At 43.8% G+C, this 23569-nt stretch overlaps 1 protein-coding gene across 2 annotated transcripts in view; it reads left to right on the forward strand.

The window, feature by feature from the left end:
* The first annotated feature begins 13229 nt into the window (after positions 1-13229).
* The window catches only part of BEST3 (bestrophin 3), a 38123-nt gene continuing 27783 nt past the window's right edge, over positions 13230-23569 (forward strand). For both annotated transcript variants that reach the window (XM_004429405.3, XM_087441934.1), the window contains exons 1-3: positions 13230-13381; positions 16868-16962; positions 17421-17654. In XM_004429405.3, coding sequence (XP_004429462.1) covers positions 13230-13381; positions 16868-16962; positions 17421-17654 — 481 coding nt within the window. The remainder of the gene's footprint in view (positions 13382-16867; positions 16963-17420; positions 17655-23569) is intronic.

Consider the following 23569-nt stretch of genomic DNA (forward strand, 5'->3'; position numbering starts at 1 on the left):
CTGACAGACGTGCTGTCTCCTCTGTTCTGTTTAAGTTCCACTCCTTCTCTTCTCAATAGGCTTGAGGGCTTGGGTTCAGACGCTTATGACTCATATTTGTAAATAATAAATGTATTAAAAACATATGTTGTGCATCAACATATACTTTCATTTTGAAAGAAAAGTGCCACACACCGAAACGCTTTTCTAAACAGTCGGTCTTTATCCTGAGAACAGCCATACGTCCTAACCCTAGGGGAGGTCGACACGACTGCAGTATCCTCATGAGCGCCGTCCTAAGGAAATGCAACCCTGGGGACACACTTGCACTCATCTTCTTCCTCCTCTTTCGCCAACGTAGGGAGACCTTAGCTGAGGGTGGTCTCTGCCCTGCCCTGGGAACCCCCGGCCCGGCTCAGGGAGACAGGTAAGCAAGGGCTGAAGACTATTGTAAGTGTGGAGACCTAGAAGCATTTACCAACAAATGGCAACCTAAATGTGAGAAGCCTAGAGAGAGATGGTGGATAGCGAGAAAAGAGGAAAAACACAGGCCTGGGGAGAAAATGAGAGGAATGGACGTAGACAGAGGACCAAAATGGCATGAAAGCCAGAGCACTTAAGTAAGAGTCACTTATTTCAAAAGGAAATCGAGCTACTGAAGAGATCCCTAGGCTGTGATGGAGACAAATGAAATGGTTTATTTCAAAGGGCCAGCAAAGGGTTCCCAGACACAATTCCCTTATGTGTATGTGGCTCCCCCACACTGACAAGGGGTTCCTGGACACCAGCAGGGTGCCCAAGAATTCAACTCACTTCTGACGCTGTCTGCCGGCAGACAGAATCAGATTCTAGAGGTGAAGGGCTAGTCCCACTAGACCGCCCTCCCCTTCGGACGCCAGCCGCCAGCCCAGGCGGTGACCTGTGCTTCTGACCCACCAGCTACAAACTGGAGGTTCCAAAGACCCCCTCCTCAGGGTTCCATTAATTTGCTAGAAGGGCTCACAAAACTCAAGAAAACTCGTTTACTCACTAAATTACTGATGTATTACAAGGGATATTAAAGGATAAGAATCAACAGTGAGACGAAGAGATACAGAGGGCAAGGTCCTGAGCGAAGGAGCTCCTGTCCTGCTGGAGCTTGGGGCCCGGCATGCGGCACGTGGAAACGTTCTGGTGCCTGGCAGCTCTCCGAAAAAGGGCCAATGAGGTGTCCTTTTGGGTTTTTAAGGAGGCTTCATTACAGAGTCGTGATTGACTGAGTCATTAGCCACTGGCAATTGATTCAACCCCAAGCTCCCCGCCCCTCCCCAGAAACCAGGGGGTGGGCCTCGAAGTTCCATTCCTCTGATCACATGGCTGGTTCTCCTGGCAACCAGCCCCCGTCCTTGTGTGGGTTCTAAAAGTCATCTTTATTAACATAAACAAGATGCCCATTTCACCTTCATGGCCCTGAAGTTGTTCAGGAACTGTGGACAAGAGACCAAATATTATAACAAAAGATGCTCCCATTGCTCAGGAAATTCCAAGGACTGGAAGCTGTGAGCATGTATGAATATGTGCATTTTGCAAGGGAGGTGATCCATAGTGTCCGCTAGATTCTCAAAGGGTCCAAAATAATACAATCCACTAATGCAGAGACACCTGCAGAAACATGAAAAGAAATATGCACAAGGATGTTCATCACGGCATTGTTTGAAAGTGAAAAATTGGAAAGAATCTAAATGGACTTCAGTAAGGGAGTGTTGAGCAGATATATAAGACATACGTGATATACAGCACACATAGTGCAGCGTGTTGTTTAGTGAAAGAGCAGATTACCACATGGCATGCACAATACGGTCTCATTTATGGAAAATAATATGCTTGTGTATCTAGGCACAGAATGCATTTGGAAAGACAGTCACCAAATGGTAACAGTTGTTGTTAATTGGTGGAATTTGGGGTGTTTTGGTCCTTCCTTTTTACACACTCTGATTGTTTGAATTTTTATAATGAGCATATTGTTATTGTAATAAAAAAATAATACTATTTTCAAAAATTGGAGGGATTATTTAGAGATATGTAATAAAGACAGAACCGTAATTGGCAACTAATAGAAACCTGGAAATCATTAACCTTAAAGTTGGCATCAAAGAGGTCACTGCTGCTCCCAGCAGGCAGCAGAGCGGGTGAACCCTGAGGCTGGCCTGGCGTGGCAATTCCTGTGTTCCAGTTTAAGCGTATTCAGAGGGAAGTGACAACTGGTCTTGGAAGCCCCTGGCTACATCTAGCTCACCGTGAACTAGTTTTTCTGGGAAGACACAAGAGCTCCATACTAGGGTAAAACCATGTATGTGAGAGGCAGAGATCATTGCATCTTCTCACAGGCGGTATGTGGCGGGACAAGTTCCTGGAAGAGCCCAGCATCTGAATCAGATTAGAACCTTCTTTCCTCCTCGGTGGACAAAGACTCACTTTCAACCTCACGTTTGAAACAGGAAACATTCATCTGGGAGATTCAAGCCCTTCTCAGAAAGCCTAAGTGCTGATGCACATTTGCTGTGAGTAAGCGCTGCCCCTTCCAATGTTTCTCATTGAAGCTCTCTGGTTTGCGGTCACAGGAATCCACCTCAACAGCTGTGCATTCTCAAAATGTCCCTTTGCTTGATGCCCCCAGATGTTCACATCCTGGAGTGTTGACTATAGGAATATCTGAGACAGGTGACAGGAACGCCTTCTTTTGTTGAGTGGGAGGACAATTGTAAAAGAGAAAGCAGATTGCTCTTAGGAGAGAGTATTCATCAGGAAGTTCTGGATCTGGAAAATGATTCACTTAAAACTATCCAGGCCCACAAACCCCCTGGAAACTCTTATGTATACCCAGGGGTATGTGTACCCCAGTTTGAAGACCACTGCTTTAGTCCACCTCATTTATTCACAGATGTGGACACCGAAGCCCAGAGCAGTGGCCAAGCCAGGACTAGCAGCTAGGTCTTCCACCTTGCAGACCAGAGGGTCTTAGCTCTACCATACTGCCTTTTATTGTGACCTTGGATAAATCTTTTCCCTCTTTGAGGCTTGCTTTTCTCATCTGCAAAATGAGATGCTTAGACCAGTTGATCTCCATGCTAGATACCACTCCTTTCTTCCTCCTGATCCGCTCTCCCAACCTCTCCACTCTGCTCTGGGCCCCTGGAGGTGGCCATGATTAAGCTGCATCACTGGGCCACCCTGACCTTTGGCTTCTGGCTGGGTTCAGCCAATGGGAGGCGCTGGCAGGAGCTGGGGAGGCAGAGGGGGAGCAAGGTTGGACCATTATTCACCTGGCTCCCCTGCTCTGTTACTGTGGGTTTGTTGTGTGCTGTCCCAGAAGGCCGCCACTCCTATCCAGCGTTCTTTTCATTCAGCTGCCCCTTTGGGTTCCACTAACTTCTCCCTCCGACCCCTCACTCAGTCTTGGGCATTTTCCCAGATCGTTCCATCCTACCGGTTCCCCTGCACCTCCTGCCCCACCACTTTCCTGTTTAGGTTGAATCTTTCCTCTAGGAAGGGAGAGGGACCAGAGGCAACTCAATTCAATATCCTCAATTTCCTTCCTTAATCCTTTAAAAAGGTTTTTGAAAGGGAAAGTTAATGATGGTCCTTTAAACATATTTTCAAAATCTTGGCCAAGCTAAAAGTGAAAGCAAACAAAATAAACAAAAACAGAAGTGAAAGACGTTCTTTGTTTTTAACTTACTATTTTGAAAAAGTTCAGGGCCGGCCCCGTGGCTTAGCGGTTAATTGTGCGCGCTCTGCTGCTGGCGGTCCAGGTTCAGACCCCGGGTGCACACAGACGCACTGCTTCTCCAGCCATGCTGAGGCCGCGTCCCACATACAGCAACTAGAAGGATGTGCAGCTATGACTTACAACTATCCACTGGGGCTTTGGGGGAAAAAAAAAGGAGGAGGATTGGCAATAGTTGTTAGCTCAGAGCCAGTCTTCCTCAGCAAAAAGAGGAGGAGTAGCATGGATGTTAGCTCAGGGCTGATCTTCCTCACAAAAAAAAAAAAAGGTTTAGCCTCAGAGAAAAGTTGCAGCAATAGTGCAGTGTTCCTGTGTGCCCTTCACCAGCTTCCCCGATGTTAGCCTCTTGCCGAGCCTGGCACAGGGATCAACGCCGGGAAGTTACGCTGACACGGTGTTGTTAGCCACTGCCATCTTACCTGAATTTCACCCGTTATCTCCCTCAAGTCCTTTTCTGATCCACGTCTCCTTAGTCCCCTCCGGTCTCTGACAGTTCCTCAATCTTCTTTGCCTTTCATGACCTTGACACTTTTGAAGAGCACTGGTCAGTTATTCTGTAGAACGTCCCTCAGTTTATGTTTCTCTGATGCTGTCTCGTGCTCAGATTGTGGCTATGCATTTTGGGCAAGTATATCCTAGGAGTGAGGTTGTGCCCTTCTCAGTGCATCGTCTTAAGGGTCCTGCTATGACCTATTACTGGTGAATTTGACTTTGATCACTGGCTTAAACAGTGTTGGCCAGGTTTATCTCTGTAAAGTTACCACTTTTCTCTTTGTAACTAAAATTATCTTGTGGGGAGATACTTGGAGACAGTGCAAATATCCTATTTCTCAACATTCTTACCTTCACTACTTTTAGTGTCCATTAATGATTCTTGTTTTTGCCTTATGATGACTTTCTATTTCTGTCATTCTTTCTATATTTATTAAAGAAGAACTGTTCCTTCTCTCCATCCATTTATTTATTCAGTTATTTATTTGTATCAATATGGACTCAGGGATATTTATTTTATTTTCTGGGTTATAATCTATTACTATCATTATTTATTTTTTAGTTCAGTTTATCCTAGCTTTCATTAGGAGCTCCTTCAAGTTGGTTCCTGTGTCATTTTCACACACCCCATCCCTTTGAGAACTTCTTTACTTTCTGGCACCACAAAATGTTCCAGGCTCATCTTATATTTTCCCTGAAATCAATCGTTTCTCCAAGAAGCCCTTTACTTATTTGCTCAGTCCTAGTACACATATAAAGTAGTTTCAGGATTGCTAACCCATACCCCTGAGGAAAAAAATTGGCTAATTACAGTATAATATTTGCACACAGTTCTGTCTTTAGTCTTGCATTATACAGTCAAAATACTTTTTTCCAGAGTTAGCTGGTTCTTCCCCACCTCCTTCAGTGTGGTTACGATATTCATGAGTAATGCAGTTACAGCCATTGGTTACTCTCTATTCTAATTTGGGATCTCCCCAGGTCCTGGTTCATTTTAATTATGTATTTTGGGATATGGGATACATGACCACGGTTCTAAGAGTCAGAGCCATACAAAAATACAAAAAGGAATATCAGATACATGTCACCCCCCTCCCCACCATCCCATCCCATTTCCTCACTCTTCCCACCCCACTCCACCCACCCCTGAGAAGCCACTCTCATTAGGTTTAATCCTTCTTGTGTTCCTTTTGCTCAAACAGATACATGTATATAGTGGTATCTCCCTGTTTTTGTTTCATGAAAGGAGGCACACTTAGGTAGTCTGTTTTTATTATTGATGTATGATTCACATCACATAAAACTGACCATTTTAAAAAGTACAATTCACTGGTTTGTAGTATGTTCACTTGTACAATCACCATCTCTACTCAGTCCCACAATATTTTCATCACCCCGAAAGGAATCCCCATAGCCATTGAGAAGGTACTCCCCATTTCCCCCTCCCCGTAGCCCCTGGTAATGACTAACCTGTTTCCTGTCTCTATGGATTTACTTATTCTAGATTTTTAATATGAATGGAATCATACTATATGTGTGACAATTTTATCTGGCTTCTTTCACTTAGCATAATGTTTTCAAGGCTCATCCACATTCTAACATGTATCAGTACTTCATTCTTCTCTATGGCTGAGTAATATTCCGTTGTATGAATATACCACATTTGTTTATCCGTCCATCAGTTGATGGACATTTGGGTTATTTCCACCTTTGGCTGTTGTGAATAGTGCTGCTGTGAACACACATGTACAAACACTTGTTTGAATATCTGCTTTCAATATTTTGGGATACATATTTAGGAATATAATTGTATGGGTACTATGGTAATTTTAACTTTTTGAGGAACCATCAAACTGTTTTCCACAGCAGCTGCACCATTTTACATTCCCACCAGCAATGCACAAGCGTTCCAAGTTCTCCACATCCTCGCCAACACTTGCTATTTTCCATGTTTGTTTCTTTTTTCAATTATAGAGGGTGTGAAGTGGTGTCTCCTTGAGGTTTTGATTTGTGTTTTCCCAATCACTAATGATGTTGAGCATCTTTTCATGCTTGTTTGCTACAGCTACTCATTTGCATTTTGTTTTTTTACCAAATACTTCTGGAAATCACCCCATATCAATTCATAAAGATCATTCTTACTCCTTTTTGTGCCTGCATAGTACTCCATTTTGTGGATTACTGTAGTTTATTCAACCACTTGCCTATGTATGAGCATTTAGATTCATTCCAACGTTTCATAATTACAAATAATGCTGCAACTCATCACTTTGTATGTATGTATTTTTGTATTATTGGAGGCATACTTCAGGGTGGATTCTAGGAAATGCGATTGCTGGGCCAAAAGGTAAGTTCCTATGTAATTTTATTAGATATTATTGAGATTAGCAAGGAACAATCCTGGTTCTCTTAAATAGTCTAATGATAAATACAAAAATTAAACTTTTCCTAAAAGGGTTTGCAGAAGGGAAGCTCAAGAGGAAGAAACAACCAGCTAGTTTTATCATGCAGGAAAGGAAACTTGTTTATAACTCACCTTTTTCTCTTATCTTCTTGTAACAAGATAATGCTGTGCTAAGGGAAGGTTGTCTTGTCAGCACACAAACATACCCCATGTTCCTAAAGACAGGACTTATGTTTTTATCAGATGCCATGAGGTCTAGTAGAAGCTGAGTCTTGTGAGTGTGCTTGTACACCACTCATTTTTGTGTTTTTAATTTAATATAATTATGAATCTGTGTGAAAAACAAGAGGAGAGAGAACATGAGTCATCCCCAAACTACCAGGGTATAGGGGTGGTACAGAGTGAAGAGAGAAGGTGTATTTATCAATTTATTGCAATTTTTATGTCACAAAAATATTAAAATATATCAGAGTATGCCCTGAGATGCCGCTTTAACAGTGGATCTGAATATCCACATCTCTCGTATACCATTGTTCTGCTGTTGGGATTTAGTCATTAAAATCCCACTAAAGGACGTTCATAATTGCATCTTCACCAAGAATCATATGCCCTATCCTAGAAGGGCATCCAGGGTCAAGATCCCCAAGGCACCTTACGAGCCACAGGAATCCTCTCACCACCACTGAGAACATTTACCTTATTATCCTTCCTCACACTGTCATCTTAAGGAGCGTCCAGTGCACTTGCCATCAGCCAAATGAGCACTCAGTCCCACGCCTGGAACAAAAATGATGCTATGGAGTAGTCAACGGGAAGTAGAAGGAATCGGCTTATTTCTGCCTCTGTCCTTGCTGCTATTTGATGTGCGGTGGTATCCTAGTCTGAATCTACTTGAGGTCAGTAAAAAAAAACAAGTGAGAGGCGTTGTTAGAGATGGATTGCCTGGAAGAGGCCATTCACACCCCTACTCTCTAAACTCCTGAGTTAGTTAGCTAAGGACACAGAAACTCAGAGGAGAGTTTGAACACGAAGGCAGGCACAGCGTTCCACAGTCCAGGGAGAATGCAAAATCAGGACTCAGGGTCCCTACATGACATCTGTCTTTAGCTTTCCGGAGCGCTGTGAAACTGAATCTTTTTTTTCCCTTCTATAATAACCATTTATATGAAAAAGATGGGCTAAACCTCTGAATAGAAATATATGTTCACTTGTCCACTTCACAAACATTTACTGGGTGCTTGCCAGATGCCAGACACTTTTCTGGGTGTTGATACAAAGCAATTAACAAAATAGTCATAGAACCATCCTCTTGAAATTTACAGTCATGAGGAAAGGTGGAAGCCTCTCTAGCTTCTTTCTAGATTTATTCATTCAATAAGTATTTATCGAACTGGGCACTACTGGGGACACTTTGTTTTTACCAGTGAACAAAACAGACAGCTCCCTGCCCTCAGGAAACGTCCAGCCTAGTGGGATAGACAGACAATGCACACAAGGAACGAGGGAATTACACGGTACATTCAAGGAGACAAGTGGCGTAGATGAAAGCAGAAGTGGAGCAGGGAGGGGATCAGGAGGGCCACGGAGGGGAGTGTGCGGGGTGGATTTGCAATTTTAGGTAGGGTGACCAGCTCGTTGAGAAGGTACTGGAGCAAAGACTGGGAAGAGGTGAGGGAGACAGCCCCTCAAATACCTGGAGAACAAGCATTCCCGGCAGGAAGATGAGCCATTCCTAAGGCTTCAAGATGGGACCACACCCGACGTGTTCCAGGAAGGAAAGGAGACGAGTGTGGCTGGAGAGGGTCCACACGCCAGATGAGAGTAATAGGACGTGAGCCCAGAAAGGAAGTGGGCCACTGCAGACCACTGCAGGACTTGGGCTTTTACTCAGAGGACAGGGAGCCACGGAGGGGTTCCCCGCAGAGGAGTGGCACGACTCTTCGGACTGACCTTTTAATGAGAGTGCTCGGCCTTTTGTCAGAGCAGACCAATGGAGCAAGTGGAGACGCAAGGAGACCCCCTGGAGGGCGAGGGTGGTGGCTCTGATGAGGTGGGAGTGGCAGAGACAGGGGCGCGAGGTGACAGATTCTGAGTGTGTTTTGAAGGTGGAGCCAACAGGCTTTGCTGAAAGACTGGACTGTGGTGTGAGAAAGAGAAGCTGAGGGTGAGTCCGAGGTTTCTGGCCTTGTGGAAGGAAGGCATTTTCACCAAGTAGAGGAAAGGTTGCAGGTAGAGCATGCTTTAGGGGAGAGAGCAGGAGTTCAGTTTTGGGCATGTTGGGCTTGAGATGTTTATGAGAAAATCAAGGATAAGTCTGGAGTTGGGCGAAAGATCTGGGCTGAAGTATAAATCTGGAAGGGGCATCAAGTAAGGTTTTTTATTGCATGTGATTAAATATGAAAATGTGGATATTATTTTAAAAATACAAAATTATGTGGAGCAAAAACTGAAGTTTCTCTCACTCTCTTACTCCAAACCCACTACCCTCCCCAACAGTAAGCACAAGGAAGGAGCTATTATGTGTTAAGAAACTAAAAAGATGTCTTCAGAATGCTCAATGCCTCGTTTTAGGGAAGCAGAAGCAAGCATCGTCTTTCATTTCCACATGCATTTTACCACAGAAGAAAAGAGGTTTTAGAGTTGTCCAAGTATTTATGCATAGAATTGTTCCTGTTTACCTATATCCTCCCTTTACTCACACAGTAATATAATTTCCAGAATGGCCACCTTCTATCGTTTTGGTGATGAAGTAACAGAATTTCACAGCTGTTTGGTATAAACAATATACTTGGATTTACATGCCTTTTTGTGTGAAATTAAACTGATTTTTAATTTAGCAATTTTTTTTCTTTAGCAATCTGAAATACACCTGAGCTAAGCGGTACCATCCATTTAAGAAATGTCATTGATTATAGAGTACAGGATACACGTTAAGCACCATAGTAATAATCTTCTAGACTCCAAGCTTTCAATCCTAAAATAGAACAAAGTTTCTGCACCTTCCATTAGAAAAAGATGACCTTCAAATTTGAACCAATGCATTTCTGTTTTGTTGAGTTGGCAGTTACTCTATGCAAGGAAAGTAATGACGACTCCTCAAATATCTGGTCTCTGGATAACCTATTAGGTTAGACTCTGTTCTTTATATGTTGTTTTACTTTTTATTTTTTAATAAGCATATGTTACTTTTAGAATCTGGAAAAAATATGTCTATTTTAAACAATAAACTTTAAAATTTTCTTCAAGAAATGATATGAACAGTTAACTTGCAATTTGTTGTTTGTTGGATATTTTGAAATAAGCGGTAGTGGGTTGTCCTCTCTAATGAGCTAATTTCTGAACGGGATCTTTCAGTGCCTGTTACAGAAAGCCACCAGACTCAGGGCTCAGCAACTGGAGTTTGTCCATTCCCTCTAAGCATTATTGACTAATTTGCATTTAGAATATTGTCTCAACCATTAATTAGTCATCCCTCAAAACAGCCCGACAGGAGAGAGGAACACAATCACCCTTGTTTAAAAATGAGACCAGCCTGCAGTGCCCAGCAGAGGAGGGGACCCCGGTCGTGCACTCATCACTGCTGGGAATCGTGCCACCTTCAGGGCACAGTACATCCAAGAGGAGACATGAGAGGGAAAACTAAAACAAAAAATACCTCCAACGTTTCTATTCATAAGCACTTGGGTTTAGATTTGCTCAAATTCTACAACATTGCTCAGTCTTGCAAACCTTTATAAAGGCAACATCAGGTCTGTCAGACCACTTTTCGTGGCATCCCAAGTATAAAATGTGTGGCATTGTATGTACATTTTTAAAATGCTGACGAGTTCCCCCAAATGTACTAACAGAAGCATCACAGTGACGATCAGGTGATAATCAAACAACAAATGCATATTGAACATCCATCCTGCACGGGCTCCACGCCGGAACGATGAATAGGCACGGGGCAGGAATTCAGACACCCGCCACTCTGTCTGCTCTAAGGGACTTAGAGTTTGACAAAGAAACCCATCTCACGCATGGGAAACTTAAGAATACTGTAGAAAACTTGTGTGTTTGTGTGTATATTCCCGATTTTAGAATGAGATTTTTTTCTATATCTTTCTCCTCAAAAATAAGTGGTTTTTTTGTAGTCATTTAAGCTTAAGGTGCAATGCTTGGTGTACATGTTGCTTTAGGAGGCTGGAAACGTCCTAGGAATTGACCCAGAAATTATGTCATTATTTAAAGAACACTGTTGAACTGTCTCTTTCAAGAAGGAAAATATGGAGGAGTAATCAAACTAAGAGGAAAACATTTTGAATAATTAAAAACTTTTCCTAGCCGACCATGGAAGGATGACAAATGCAATGATTTGTGTTATCATTTTCCACTACACTAAGCCATCACACAGAATAACTCTCTATGCCCTTCTGAAATGCACACACATATACGCACTCACAAACATACGTGCTTGGTGCTTTTAATGGAAGAGCCTTCTCAAAACCACTCAAATGAGTCAGAATCCTGTTTATATTCCTTCTGCCCCAGTTTATGGCTTCACAAGAATTTATTCTTCATTTTAAGGACACACAGACTGTCCTAATTCCCTTTTTTGGCTGGTGGAGCCTCTTCAGAACCCTTTAGGGGGAAAAGGATCTTTCTTCCTTGATCCCAGGGCAGAGTCAGGATGAAAATAACAGACTTAAAGGGCCCAGCCTCCTTCACGTCACCTCCGACTCCTCATTCACAGGGGTACTTTGGCGGTAGATGGAGTTACAATTATAGACTAGAAAAAAGCAACACCAGCAGCTGTTGCTTCTGTTTGTCCCCGGCTGTCTCTCATCAGTGGGCAAATTGGCATAAACAGGCCTCCACTAGTGGAAAAACATTTACCCCCGTGCTCGTCACACTCTGGGTCCCCTCAGTGGCCAGAGCACAGAAAGAAAATCTGTGCATGAGCGAAGGGTGAGCCCGAGAGCGCCACACCGACCTGTGGGCACCTCTTCACGGGGAGCCTGAAGACTCTCCTCTCTGTCGGAGACTCCAAATAGGTTAGTGCACAGAGTACGCCTATGCATGGAATTCTGACCTCCGCTCCATCTGATCTCGGTTTTTCTGACATAGTAAATAGAAGGGTGAACTGTTAAATGAAAGAAAGTTATCTGAGGACCGTTATTTAAAACTATGGCCATGTGAACAAATTATGAAATGGGCTGAATTTATTCTGCTCCTCTCCCAATTTTGGCTGTATTCACATTAGACAAACAGACAAGGTAAAGATGGAAAAAGGAAACCGGTTTTCTGGTGAGTCCCATCCTTTCCTACTGCCGCTTACTTATGCCGAAAAGCCCTGGTTTCTTCGTTAAAATCAGTAATGTTGAAGGCTTAAGTTTGTGGTTACAAAAAAATACTGTGAGTGTAGCCCCAGAGTTTCATTTCCTTAGCGAAATTAGGCAAATTAGAGTTGGATTGTTTTCTCAGTCCTGAATAAAGACAGAAAAATTTCTTATCTATAGTACAATGTGTGCTGTAGGCTACTTTATATGAGAAATCGGCTGTAGGATGTTTTTCTTGTGTCTAGTTCAAGTCTACCTAAAATCTCCATAATTTCAGTCTAAGTAGCTCTGTAAGACTATCCTCACAGATCCTTTTGAGGAAACCACAAGATTTCAAAGAAATCTCATTTTATCTGTGCACGCTCCATGTTCAAGAGTAGTTGAGCAGGATTTTCAAAGAAAGATTAGGCTTGGGCCATCTTCTCAAAGCTTGAATGTTTACTATTTTGGTGAAAAGCAGTGGAATTCCAGAGAATTCACTGAAAACTAGGCTTTGGGGCCTAGTTCTCATCCTCCCCACATTCACGGAACAGATCCAAGTGGAAAGAGTCCTAATAACGGCTGGATTTGTTCAGCTCCCAACAGAAAGTGAATCACCTCTAGGCATTTTGCTTGAGCCTTTCAAGGGGCAAGTACCTCTTAGTATCAGGGCGGCTGGCATTTTTCTCCCTTTTGAGGTGCTGACTGACAATGCACTCGGAGCTCTGCTAGAAAGACACCCACATCCAACTAAAACCACAAAAGGAACCATCAGTTAAATTCCCACAAGGAGCTTGCTCCGTCCCAACAGTGTCTCCTGACCTCTAAGAGGACAGCTGTAACAGCTCCTTAGGAGATTTAAGGGCGAAATAAATACCTCTTTACATACTTTAGCAAATAAAGGCCCAAACAATAAGTTTGGCCACCGCTTTTGAAAATGTCAATTAATATAGCATATCAATACCCTAAATAAATATCTCATTTATTCATTCAAATATTTGTTGAGCAATGGCTATACAATCTGAAAATAATATTTAGAGATTAAGGCGAGCTTAAGATTTCTAATACGACTCTTTCCAGAGATGCTTTCCTTCTCCTTTCTAGTAAACAATTTAGCACCGAGATGGGGTCATCTCCAAATTCCAAACTGTACGATGGGAGAAACAAAAAGGGGAGAGAGCTGACGGGCTGCTGGCTTGGGTTTCCTTGAGATACAGATTTATGCTCCGTCTTAAACACCGCTTCTTACTTGTGTTTTGTCTTCTTGCTCTTCTAGAAAAAACTACCCAAGATGACTGTCACTTACTCCAGTAAAGTAGCAAATGCGACTTTTTTTGGATTTCATAGGTTGCTCTGCAAGTGGAGAGGCAGCATCTACAAACTGCTGTACAGGGAATTCATTGTTTTTGCTGTTTTTTACACAGCAATAAGTGTGGTGTACAGGTACTTGCCTTTGCACGCCTCTTTAAATGGCCATCGAGTACCATGTGAGAATACAGTCTCAGAAACCCGGCCCCTTGGTGGCTGTGACTTTTGCATCGTGTAACCCCTTCCTTTGCATGATCCTCTCTGGCGCCTTCTTCCCTCAGGACGGGGCATTTCATCCACACCTAACTATTTTCAGGATGTTACGTAGACTCTAACCATCATGTGCTGGTGGTTCTCACCCCAGCCCCACATTAACTGATCACAGTGAAATATTAGTCGTGCTTCAAGAATGTTGCTATAGGCATAAAATGGAAGATTTAGATGTAGATCCTCACTACATGATGATTTGGAATGGCAAAGTCCACAGACGAATAATTATTCATGCCTCTCTCAACTACATCACTCATGCCTTGACCCTGTAATTTGACAGCTTGTAGCAACTACTCGAGTAGTTAACATGGTTGCCAGAGTGTATATCGGGCATGTACACCTGGTGTAGAAGCTTCCTTCCTTTGTCTAGAACAACGAGATCTTGTCCAGGTTGTGCCTGCCAGCCTTACCAATACCTCAGCTAAAGAAAAGACCTAAAAACTAACTTGTTTTCTTTGTATCTTCTGAGTTTGTGGCACGTTATATTCACAAAAGATGTTTATTTTTTATAACATCACAACCTATGTCTGTCTTATTGGCAGAAAATTTGAGCAATATCATGTCCAAGAAATACTGTTTGTTTTTTTTTTTTTCAGGAAGATCAGCCCTGAGCTAATATCTATGCTAATCCTCCTCTTTTTGCTGAGGAAGACCAGCTCTGAGCTAACATCTATTGCCAATCCTCCTCCTTTTTTCCTCCCCAAAGCCCCAGTAGATAGTTGTATGTCACAGTTGCACATCCCGATAGTTTCTGTATGTGGGACTCGGCTTCAGCATGGCCGGAGAAGCGGTGCGTCGGGGCATGCCCGGGATCCGAACCCAGGCCGCCAGCAGCCGAGCACGAGCACCCAACCGCTAAGCCACGGGGCCGGCCCCCAGGAAATACTTTTATGCCTACAAATTATAGTCTTAATAAAATTTTATCAGTATTATAAAAGAGAAACCTTATGAGTTTTTTAAATTAAAATTGATTGCACACGTTTCTTCTCCAGGAGAAGCTAAAACTTAAAATAGAAAAGCTAAAGGTTTGTGAGGCTGTATTGCCACCTTTTATATGTACCTCAGGTTGTTATTTTCTTCTGCATGCAGATGAACAAATTTGTGTATTCTTACTCTCAACCACGTTCTTCCTTGCAGCAACAGGACCCATTTGAAGAAGAGGGGTATGAATTTGGCTGGCTGATAATTATCAAAAGTAAAATAGAAACAGCTATTTTGCTACGCATCAAAACTACCATTCCAAATAAATGTATATATTGGTATACATTTTGGCAAAATATCTAAAGGGAAATTTTTATTTAAAAACACTAGTGCCTTTTCAGATATGTCTTAAATAATATGATATTATCTTGACTCTTCATGTGTCACCTAATCCTTCAGAATATGAAATGGTGGAAGACACCTGATGCTTTAGGATAATTGTCTCATTAGTTTATTTTTACTAATGTGAATTTATTGCTGCTACCGCTGCTTAGAATAGAATGGCCCTTAGAACAGTTGTGATGTAGCCAGAAATGCTCCCTGGGCCTTAACATTTGCTCCAATATCTTATTTATACCCCACAAAATTGTATGCATGTATTTTTTCTAAAGACCAAAGAATGCTTACATTTATAACAATAATCATTAGTTCAAGTCATCCTTCATGTTTTAAAGTTCAACAGTAAAAGTATGTTGAAACAGACCCTTATATCTGGATCAAAGATATACCAAGAATTATAGGCTGAATTTGTCAAGAAATTCAAACACATCTGTAGGAAAATATAGACATAATTTCATTCTCATGTCTTCTAATGACCCTAAGTTTTTTAATCCTATTATAAGCAAATAATCACACTTAGCAAAAATCATATGACAGAACCAGAATTCATTAGTTTGATTATATCTCTTCCTATTTTTGGATGGACTTGACAAAATTATCACTGTAGTACTTTCCAGCTAGTAAAATTTCTGTGTGTCTATTAACTAAATATTTTTTCCTATGCCCAAGTATTAATAGTAACAACCACTTTATTGTTAAGTATGACACCATATGTTAAGTGGTTTTATAGATATTATATTCTTTAACCCTGATACATAGGTATTATTATCCCCCTTTACAAATAAGAAAACTGAGGCTCACAGAGATTTAAAAATATTTGTAGGTGACAGATCTGGGACGCAAGCCTGGTTTGTCTGGCCCTATTGGTCCGTGCCGTCCGCATTTAAATCCTCTGTGACCATTTCCATTTGAGGATCAGACACCTTCTGGCTGGTACTTGTCACCAGCATGACCTTAACAGGCCTGTGCAGCCAGTTGCTGCCTCTCCTGTCAGCCTTTCCCGACTTCGGAATCTCTGGCCTCTCCTCCAGAGTCCACTCCTACCCACACCTTCTTGGTCAACATGGGCTCCCAGCAGTTCTCCAGCTGCGCTCTGAGCGGTAGCTCTCTGCTACCTCACTATCCCTCCTCCTCCTTTATCAAAGTTCCACTGACCCAAACGGCCTCCGACATGTTATAACGGATCTTTCCTGGGAACTCCTCCCTCCCTTGAAACAGCTACACTCACCCGTTGATGCAGATCCATCTGTGTTGCTTCTCTTCCTGGATTTTGATCACAACTATTACCTGACCTGAGACATTTCTGCTGACTCTGAATCCCCTACAACATAAAGAACAATAATAGTTCCATTAAATGAATTCATGTTTAACACCAGAAAATGGGTTTGGGTCAGATCTATAATATCAATGTTTATATTTCTATTATATAAATATAAACCCAGCAAATATAATCATAAAAATTTTCACTTCTGTTAAATCTGTTATTTTGTATTTTAAATAATTGTAGGCTTTAAAATAAACAGTTGTAATGCCCCTTGAAGAACAACAAGTACAATTAACAATGTGCTAAGTAGCGTATTCAAGAGAAAGTAAGATCAAGATATCAAATTCAGGATTATCATTAAATAATTACTTAACAACCCTAATCCACTTAATCAAGACACTCTTTTTTTTAAGTGTACCTGATGAATAATTGAAAAGTGGACTCTTTTATGAGGTATCTTGCTCCAAATCCAATGCAATATTGTATAAAAGTTTAAAAATATAGAGTATTTTAAAATAAAATGGTTAATAAATCCCACTATTTAATGGCCAACAACATTTATGTACTAAAAACTTTAGTACTTGAAACATTTAGCAATTTAAAAACTTTTGAGATACATCAGCTTAGTTGGAAAAGAAAACGTTATCGCTGCTTAAAAAAAATTAAGATTATTTGTGCTTAATTGTTTGCACTGAATGTTGCTTGCAAAGCAGGTGCAGAAGTATAAATAACATCATAAAGGGCTGTGCATTTTATTTTTGCTCCAGATTGTTACTTACAGGAGCCCAAAAACATTACTTTGAAAAATTATCAATTTACTGTGACAGATATGCTGAGCAAATTCCAGTAACCTTTGTGCTTGGTAAGTATAGGTCACCCGCAGAGTGCAGCCACACAGCTGTCTCCGCTGGGATGACGCGATGACTCTGCATGGGCGTGTTTCCAAGCTGAGAGGCAGGCCTGAAAACCCGTGCTTACGAAAGAACCAGAATCATCCGTGAGGTTTGCCTTCAGGGCTGCTTTCGCCTAATTAACACCAAACAAGTTTGAGGCAATAATCTGCTCTTGGGCAATTAAGCTTTCTCCTCACTAACTCTCCATCTTTGCCGTCAATATTTGAGTTCTAATGCCTGCTTCCTGGGTGCTACGGCACTGCTGGGCACAAACTACATTTTTTCTGGAGGGCAAAATCCTACGGTATGGATAACAACATGGTTTTACACCCCAAACCCTAAAAAGACTAAAATTCTGCTAAAAGCATCAGCGCCCACCACGTGTCTGTGGTAAGAAGCTGCTTTATAGGGCCCTGTTGTCCCACAGGGTTTTACGTCACTCTGGTGGTGAACCGCTGGTGGAACCAGTTTGTGAACCTGCCCTGGCCGGACAGGCTGATGTTCCTCATCTCCAGCAGCGTCCATGGGAGGGACGAGCATGGGCGTCTGCTCAGGAGGACCCTGATGCGCTACGTCAATCTCACATCCCTGCTCATCTTCCGCTCCGTGAGCACCGCCGTGTACAAGCGGTTTCCGACGATGGACCATGTGGTGGAAGCAGGTATTGCCAGTGGCTTTTCCTTCCATGCATCCTCTCAACCTGGAGGAGGACCTCCAAAATTTCTTTACTGATTGATTCCTTCAAGAAACATTTATTGATTACCTACTATGTGCCAGAAACAGTCTTAAGAGGCAAAGGTGAATAAGACATGGTTCCTGCCCTCAGAAAGCTTCTTTGAGGGGCGAAGGAGAAGCGGCAGACAGTGAACCTCAAATTAGCTTGCAGACAGTCACGTGGCCTTTAGGTAAATACAATATGATCATATTTATTAAAACCACCTGCAATATTACCTTACATTTTTCTAGCACTTTATATCCTATCCACTTTCGCAGATGTTATTTCATTTGGACCTCAGAAAATCATGAGGAAGGCAGGAAACACAGAGGTTCTGACCTGCCCCGGATCACAACGCTTATTAGCGGGAGAGCCAGAGTTACAATTCAGGCTTGGAACTCCCAAGTTCATGGTTTTCCTGAAGCATAAACAGATTCCCGTAGGAACCAGCGATGGGCGTCTTCATCTAGGCAGACCTCAGCGGTGGCAGTAAAGGCAGCCTCAGTGCGGGTCTCTCGTCTCTCCTGCTCTGCCCTCAGGCTCTCGGACACAGCATGCTGAGAACAAGTCATGTCTGAAGGAGGGTACTCTTTGGCATGTTAATATTTAGCAAAGAAGCTATTAAGCCAGCCATCAATAGGGTGAGGATTAAATGATATAATCCCTGGCACGTGCTGAGTAAATGTTGGCTGCTGCGCTGGGTTGTTGCTCATAGCTCTGATAGTGTGTTGGAAAGTATTAATGAATATATAGATGCTATAGGAACCATGAGATGATTCTTCCTTTATATTGAGTACACTCAAATTAGGTTGCTGTGTCTAGTCTCCTTCTCTGAAATGTCCTTGAAAATAGATATTTTGTTTTAAAAATAGTATTACTTGTTTGTTTTTGGAGTTTTTTTGGCTTTATTTGGTTTGGTTTTGCCTTCTTAGCTGGGCAGTAGAGAGAGTGACTAAGAACTCGGAGCAGGAGTTTGAAGACTCACTCCACCACTGACAAGCTACTCGACCTCGTGTGGGTTACGCCACCTTCCTGCCCTTCAGTTTCCCCACCCACAAAATGAGCTTGTAGAAATTTACACCACCACCATTGCACATGCCGCATAGGCTCGTGGGAGGATTAAATTAGTTAATATTTGCGAAGTGCTTAGAGCGTCCCTGACACATGGTGTCACATGAGGTCTTCTGTTAATAATGAAACCATCTACTACAGCAGCATCTCACAGCCCCCCGGTCCCTTTAGAAGACTCGTCTGATGTGACATCCCAGGTCTTCTTGATCTACTATGACCAGGAGGTTGTGAAAGTCAGATAGAAATAAGGAAGGAGGAGTGAGAGGATGTTGTTAGGGTGCAGAGTGAGATGTGAGAACACAGTGGAGGGAGGAGCGGTGGGGGCGTCAGAAGAAGGGTGCAAATGCCCAAACGCACAGGTGGATTGTGATGTAAAACCAGCAGGGACTCAGAGAGAAAATTAGCCGGCAGCTCCTCCAAATTTAAAGTGGAATACTGCTTCAGAATGACCGGGTTGAAAATGCCACTTGATAACTTAATTTTCTTACAGTAATGTCTAAAGGATCAAATGCAATAAGAATTCCCACCTCTGAAGAAAGTCCTAAAACAAACAAGAAAGATTTGATGGGTGCCAAACTGAGGAGTGAGAGCTGAAGCTGACTTGGACGAGGAAAGGTGACATTTCTCCAGTCCTGACGCGTCCTTGGGAGGAAGTGAGTGCATTCTGACAAGAACCGGATGCTGGGCCCGATTCTCAAGGCAAATCTCATCCTCTTAGCATCACCTTCATATTAAAAGCACACGGGCAGGAAGCCAGGCCGGCCAGCGACGGAGAGGCCTGTAGGGCCTGCACTCAGGCCTGAGCTCAACGAGGGCCGAGCTGTGCTCGGGTCTGAGGGCCAGTGGAGACAGCGAGACGGACAGGAGAATGCCGACTTTGTCTCCTTCAGGTGTATTTTTATAATCCCAGTACTCCGCGTCAGACGTGTGCAAATGCCTGTCGTGCGCTTGCGGACACCCTTTTTTCCCTTTCCACGGTGTTTGGGATATTGGAACACTTCTCTCCCCCCAACTACCGAAACCCCAACCTCTCCAAGGGAATCTGGAAACCCTTCGCTCCTTGATGTGCGTTTAAACAGGTGTGTCTCAAGGTGTGATCCGCAGACTCACGGGCCCTTTTCCTCTGCAGTAACTTGAGTTGTTTATTTAAAATGCATATTCCTGGGCCTCACCTCAGACCTACTGAGTCAGACCACTGGATGTGAGGCCCAGGAAAACTGCATTTCACAGGCTCCCAGGCCTGTTGATGCGCTGAAGTCCGAGAAGCACTGAGTCCTTTGTGCGATGCTCTTTTCTTAGACCTCTTTCTCTCCCCTGGCGATTACCGTGGCCCCCACCTGGTAATCCATTACTATTAACAAGCAGCAAGGACTGGCAGAGAGGGTGGATTCAGAGTTTTGGCCATGCTAGAGCTCCAGCATTATAGACGGGCTCTGGACAGCAGTCTGGGCAGAGGCCACTGTCTAGGAGACTTCAGTTAGACTCGATTGGACATAACGAGCATCGTTCTGACCTCAGTTATTTTGTAGGTTTGTGTGGAGTGGCTGAGGAGGAAGAGAACCGAGGGAGGTGGAGAGGGCTCAAACCTTTGCAAGTGCCTCTGGGGCTGTCACTGATTATCACAGTAAAAAGGTCCCTCCTACCACTCTTTCATTCCTAAATCTCTTCTGGAAAGGCAGACAAGGGGTACTGGAGCAGCTTGTGCCCACAGGAACAGAAGGTTTGTGTGTTAGGTGGCCGGGCAAGGGTTCTGAGCCATTGCCCTCCAAGCTGGGGGCACACTTCAGAGGTGCGGTCCTTCCCAGCTGCCCCAGGGCCAGCCCCATGTGTGGGTACCATCATGGGCCGGCAGCCTGTCTGTCACCGGGCAGCACTGACTCACAGACGGTACGTTCCTTTCCCAGCAGACAGGGCTGACTCAGTCGCATGTGGGGTCAGTTTCCCAGCTCTCCCAACTGGGCACTTGCCTCCGCCACTCTCGGACTGTCCTCGGCCTGTGCCAACATTTCTGGGAAGAACAGAAAGTTCAGGGCTGGCAGAAAATGTTTGGCAGATGCTCTGAGCCCAGAGCCAGGGCACCTGCTCTGCCGGAGGGCAGAGAGGGCTGGCAAGTGAAGCGCAGGGACCAGGAGGGGTGGGGGCACAGGCGGGAGGCAATGTGGGAAATCTCTCCAGGGGACTCATCTCCGTAAAGTCGCCTGTCGGGAAAAGCACACGCTCTCAAACTTCAGTGCACGAGTTAGCTTCTGTTAAAAATCAGTATTGCTAAAAATGCAGATCCCAATATCTCCCCGTGCCCCCGCCGGAGACTCTGATTCAGGAGGAATGAGTGTATTTAACATGTCCCTGGAGACTTGGAGGCAGGGGCTCGCCAGATCACACTCTGAGAAACAGTGGGCTTTTCTCTCCAACCTCTTCGCCTCCTTCTGGGAGGGCCTCTGCGCAAGGACTCGGGGCTGGCGGGGAGAAGATGGTGGGAGGGCGGAGAGAGACAGCTTCTCCTTCTGAAGCATCCAGCGATGGCTTCACTGGCTGTTGGCCTGCTAGCCCCTGAACTCTCCTCGCTTCTAGGTTGGACAGTCAAGTTATATTATTCTGGAAACTTAAGAGGACAAAAACACATGCTGCTGGGGAAGCACACATGCTTTCATGTTACAGGTTAGATTTCTCAATGTCAAAATAAAAAGTTTTTTATTTCTACTCACATGAAAATAGAAATATCACAACTGAATGCAAAATAACAACTGTTATGCGGACAATTCCCTGAACTGGTCTGTTATCAAACAGTTCTTTACCAGAGGAGCATAACAGAAGAGTCTTTGTTATTTTCCTATTGGCTGCAAACCTGCCCTGGAAAATTCCAGTCATTCCAGTCACCTGCCCTGGAAGATGTCACTCAAGGCAGGTGCGCAGATCCAGAACTTTGCTGATTCAAGTGACAGCCTTAATTGGGTGCTTACATTACGGTATGAGACTGACGCAAAACATTTTATCTAGTGTTTCACAGTGATCAGGAGAAGAAAATATTTCTCTTCAAAATTATTCACCAGAAGCACAAAAATAGGTCATGGGACACGATATATAATCCTCCAAAAGAAACATTTCTAAAGCTGTTGCTAAATGTCGCGCATTCGTTCATTTAACAAAGGTTTACCGAGCGTGTACTACATGCCAGGCACCGTGCTGGCATTGGGCACAGCTGTGAGCAAGAGCTGACACAGCCCCTGTCCTCAAGGATCGGCAAAAATTACTGCACGTCTTTCTTCCACGAGTCGTTTTCAGAGATGAGCACAAATGTATTTATAGCTAAACCTCTTGTCCCTACGCTGCATTTCTCCTTCTCTGAAATAGTTTCCTTCTGTGCTTGGTAACCTGCAAGAAGGGTTGGAAGACAGTGAAATCTGAGGAAGGACATCTTGGTTTTCTTAAAGCCCTGGAGTCTTAACGTGAAGTCCTTCAGCTGCTTCCATGACAAGAGAGCCTGAGGAGACCTCATGGGAGTTTTTAATGACACTTATGGTTAACAGACAGGAATACAACGAAGCAAGCTCCCAACGGGCAAGTGGCTGTTGAGATAGGAGTTCTAACTTTAGATGCACTGGCTGGAAGGCAAGCCCCGTACTTAGGTCATTCGTCTCTGCCCTTCTGTCACTAAGTAAAATCAAATGGGTTGTGTATAACATCGACTTTCTGCCCTATGGTTGCTGTTCAAGTTTCTCCTGACATTCCTTGGTCTCTGAAATCTCCAGGTGCTCTGTGGTTCAGGAGAGATGGTACAGGGGGCAGTGGTATTCACAGCTCTGCCTGGTTTCCTTGGCTGAACTTTCACAGGCTGGTCAGTTATCCCTATGGTCTCCCGTGAGGAGCCCAGCACAGACAGAACGTCCTCCTGTGAATGAAGCTGAGTCACCTGTGTGCACCTGCTCTACACAGGGGAGAAGGTGCACAGAGAACCAGCTCTCCTTGGATTAATGCCACGCATGGGCAATCAGCTGGGCAATGTGTGAAGGTTCCCCACAGTTCTGTTTCAAGAGTTAATCAAGGAGATCCACTCCATGTTTCTCAAAGCATGATCATAGACCACATTCACTGAATTATCAAGGGAACTTATTTAAATTGCAGGTGGCCGGGCAACCTAGGGGTCAGAGTCTCTGGCTCTTAGGACCTGGGCGTCCCTGTTCTAAACAAGTTCTGCAGGAGCGCTGCAGGACGTTGGACCAGACCCAGAACGCCGAAACGGCCCACTTGCTCTAAGATCCTGTGCACTGGGGTGGTTGTTCCCAAACTTTGTTGCAGGCGGGAATCACTAGGATCTTTTAAAAATCCTGATGTCTGGCTCCCACTCTGGACATCAGGACTCAATAGGTATAGGGAGCAACCTGGGCATCGGGAGTTGTTAAAGCTCCCAGACCCTTCCAAAGGCAGCAAAGTTTAGAGACCACGGCAGCAGGGAGCCTCTCTCAACTCCTCCAACTTTATCTGCAAATCGCCTCAGATCTGTTCACCCAGGCAAATGAAATCCCGGGCCACCTGGACAGGTGAGGCGTTGGGAACACCGATCTTGTGTATGTTGTTCCTGTGTGTCCCCTGTAGAAGGCAGGGAACTACCAAACGGTAGTGGGACAGGGATACGGCTGCTGGGAGGTGTTTTGCTCACATCAAGAAAATGGAGGGGGTTCTGTCTCTGTTCAGCGTTGTTCCCCCAGAAACTGATTTTACTCCATCATATACTATTTCAAGCTTTTCAGACTGGGGGTTGTAACTCATTATTGGGTTCTGAAGTCATTTTA

This window comes from Ceratotherium simum, chromosome 17 (assembly GCF_057802395.1).
Source record: "Ceratotherium simum simum isolate JZ-2026a chromosome 17, ASM5780239v1, whole genome shotgun sequence".
In the NCBI taxonomy this organism is placed as follows: domain Eukaryota; kingdom Metazoa; phylum Chordata; class Mammalia; order Perissodactyla; family Rhinocerotidae; genus Ceratotherium; species Ceratotherium simum.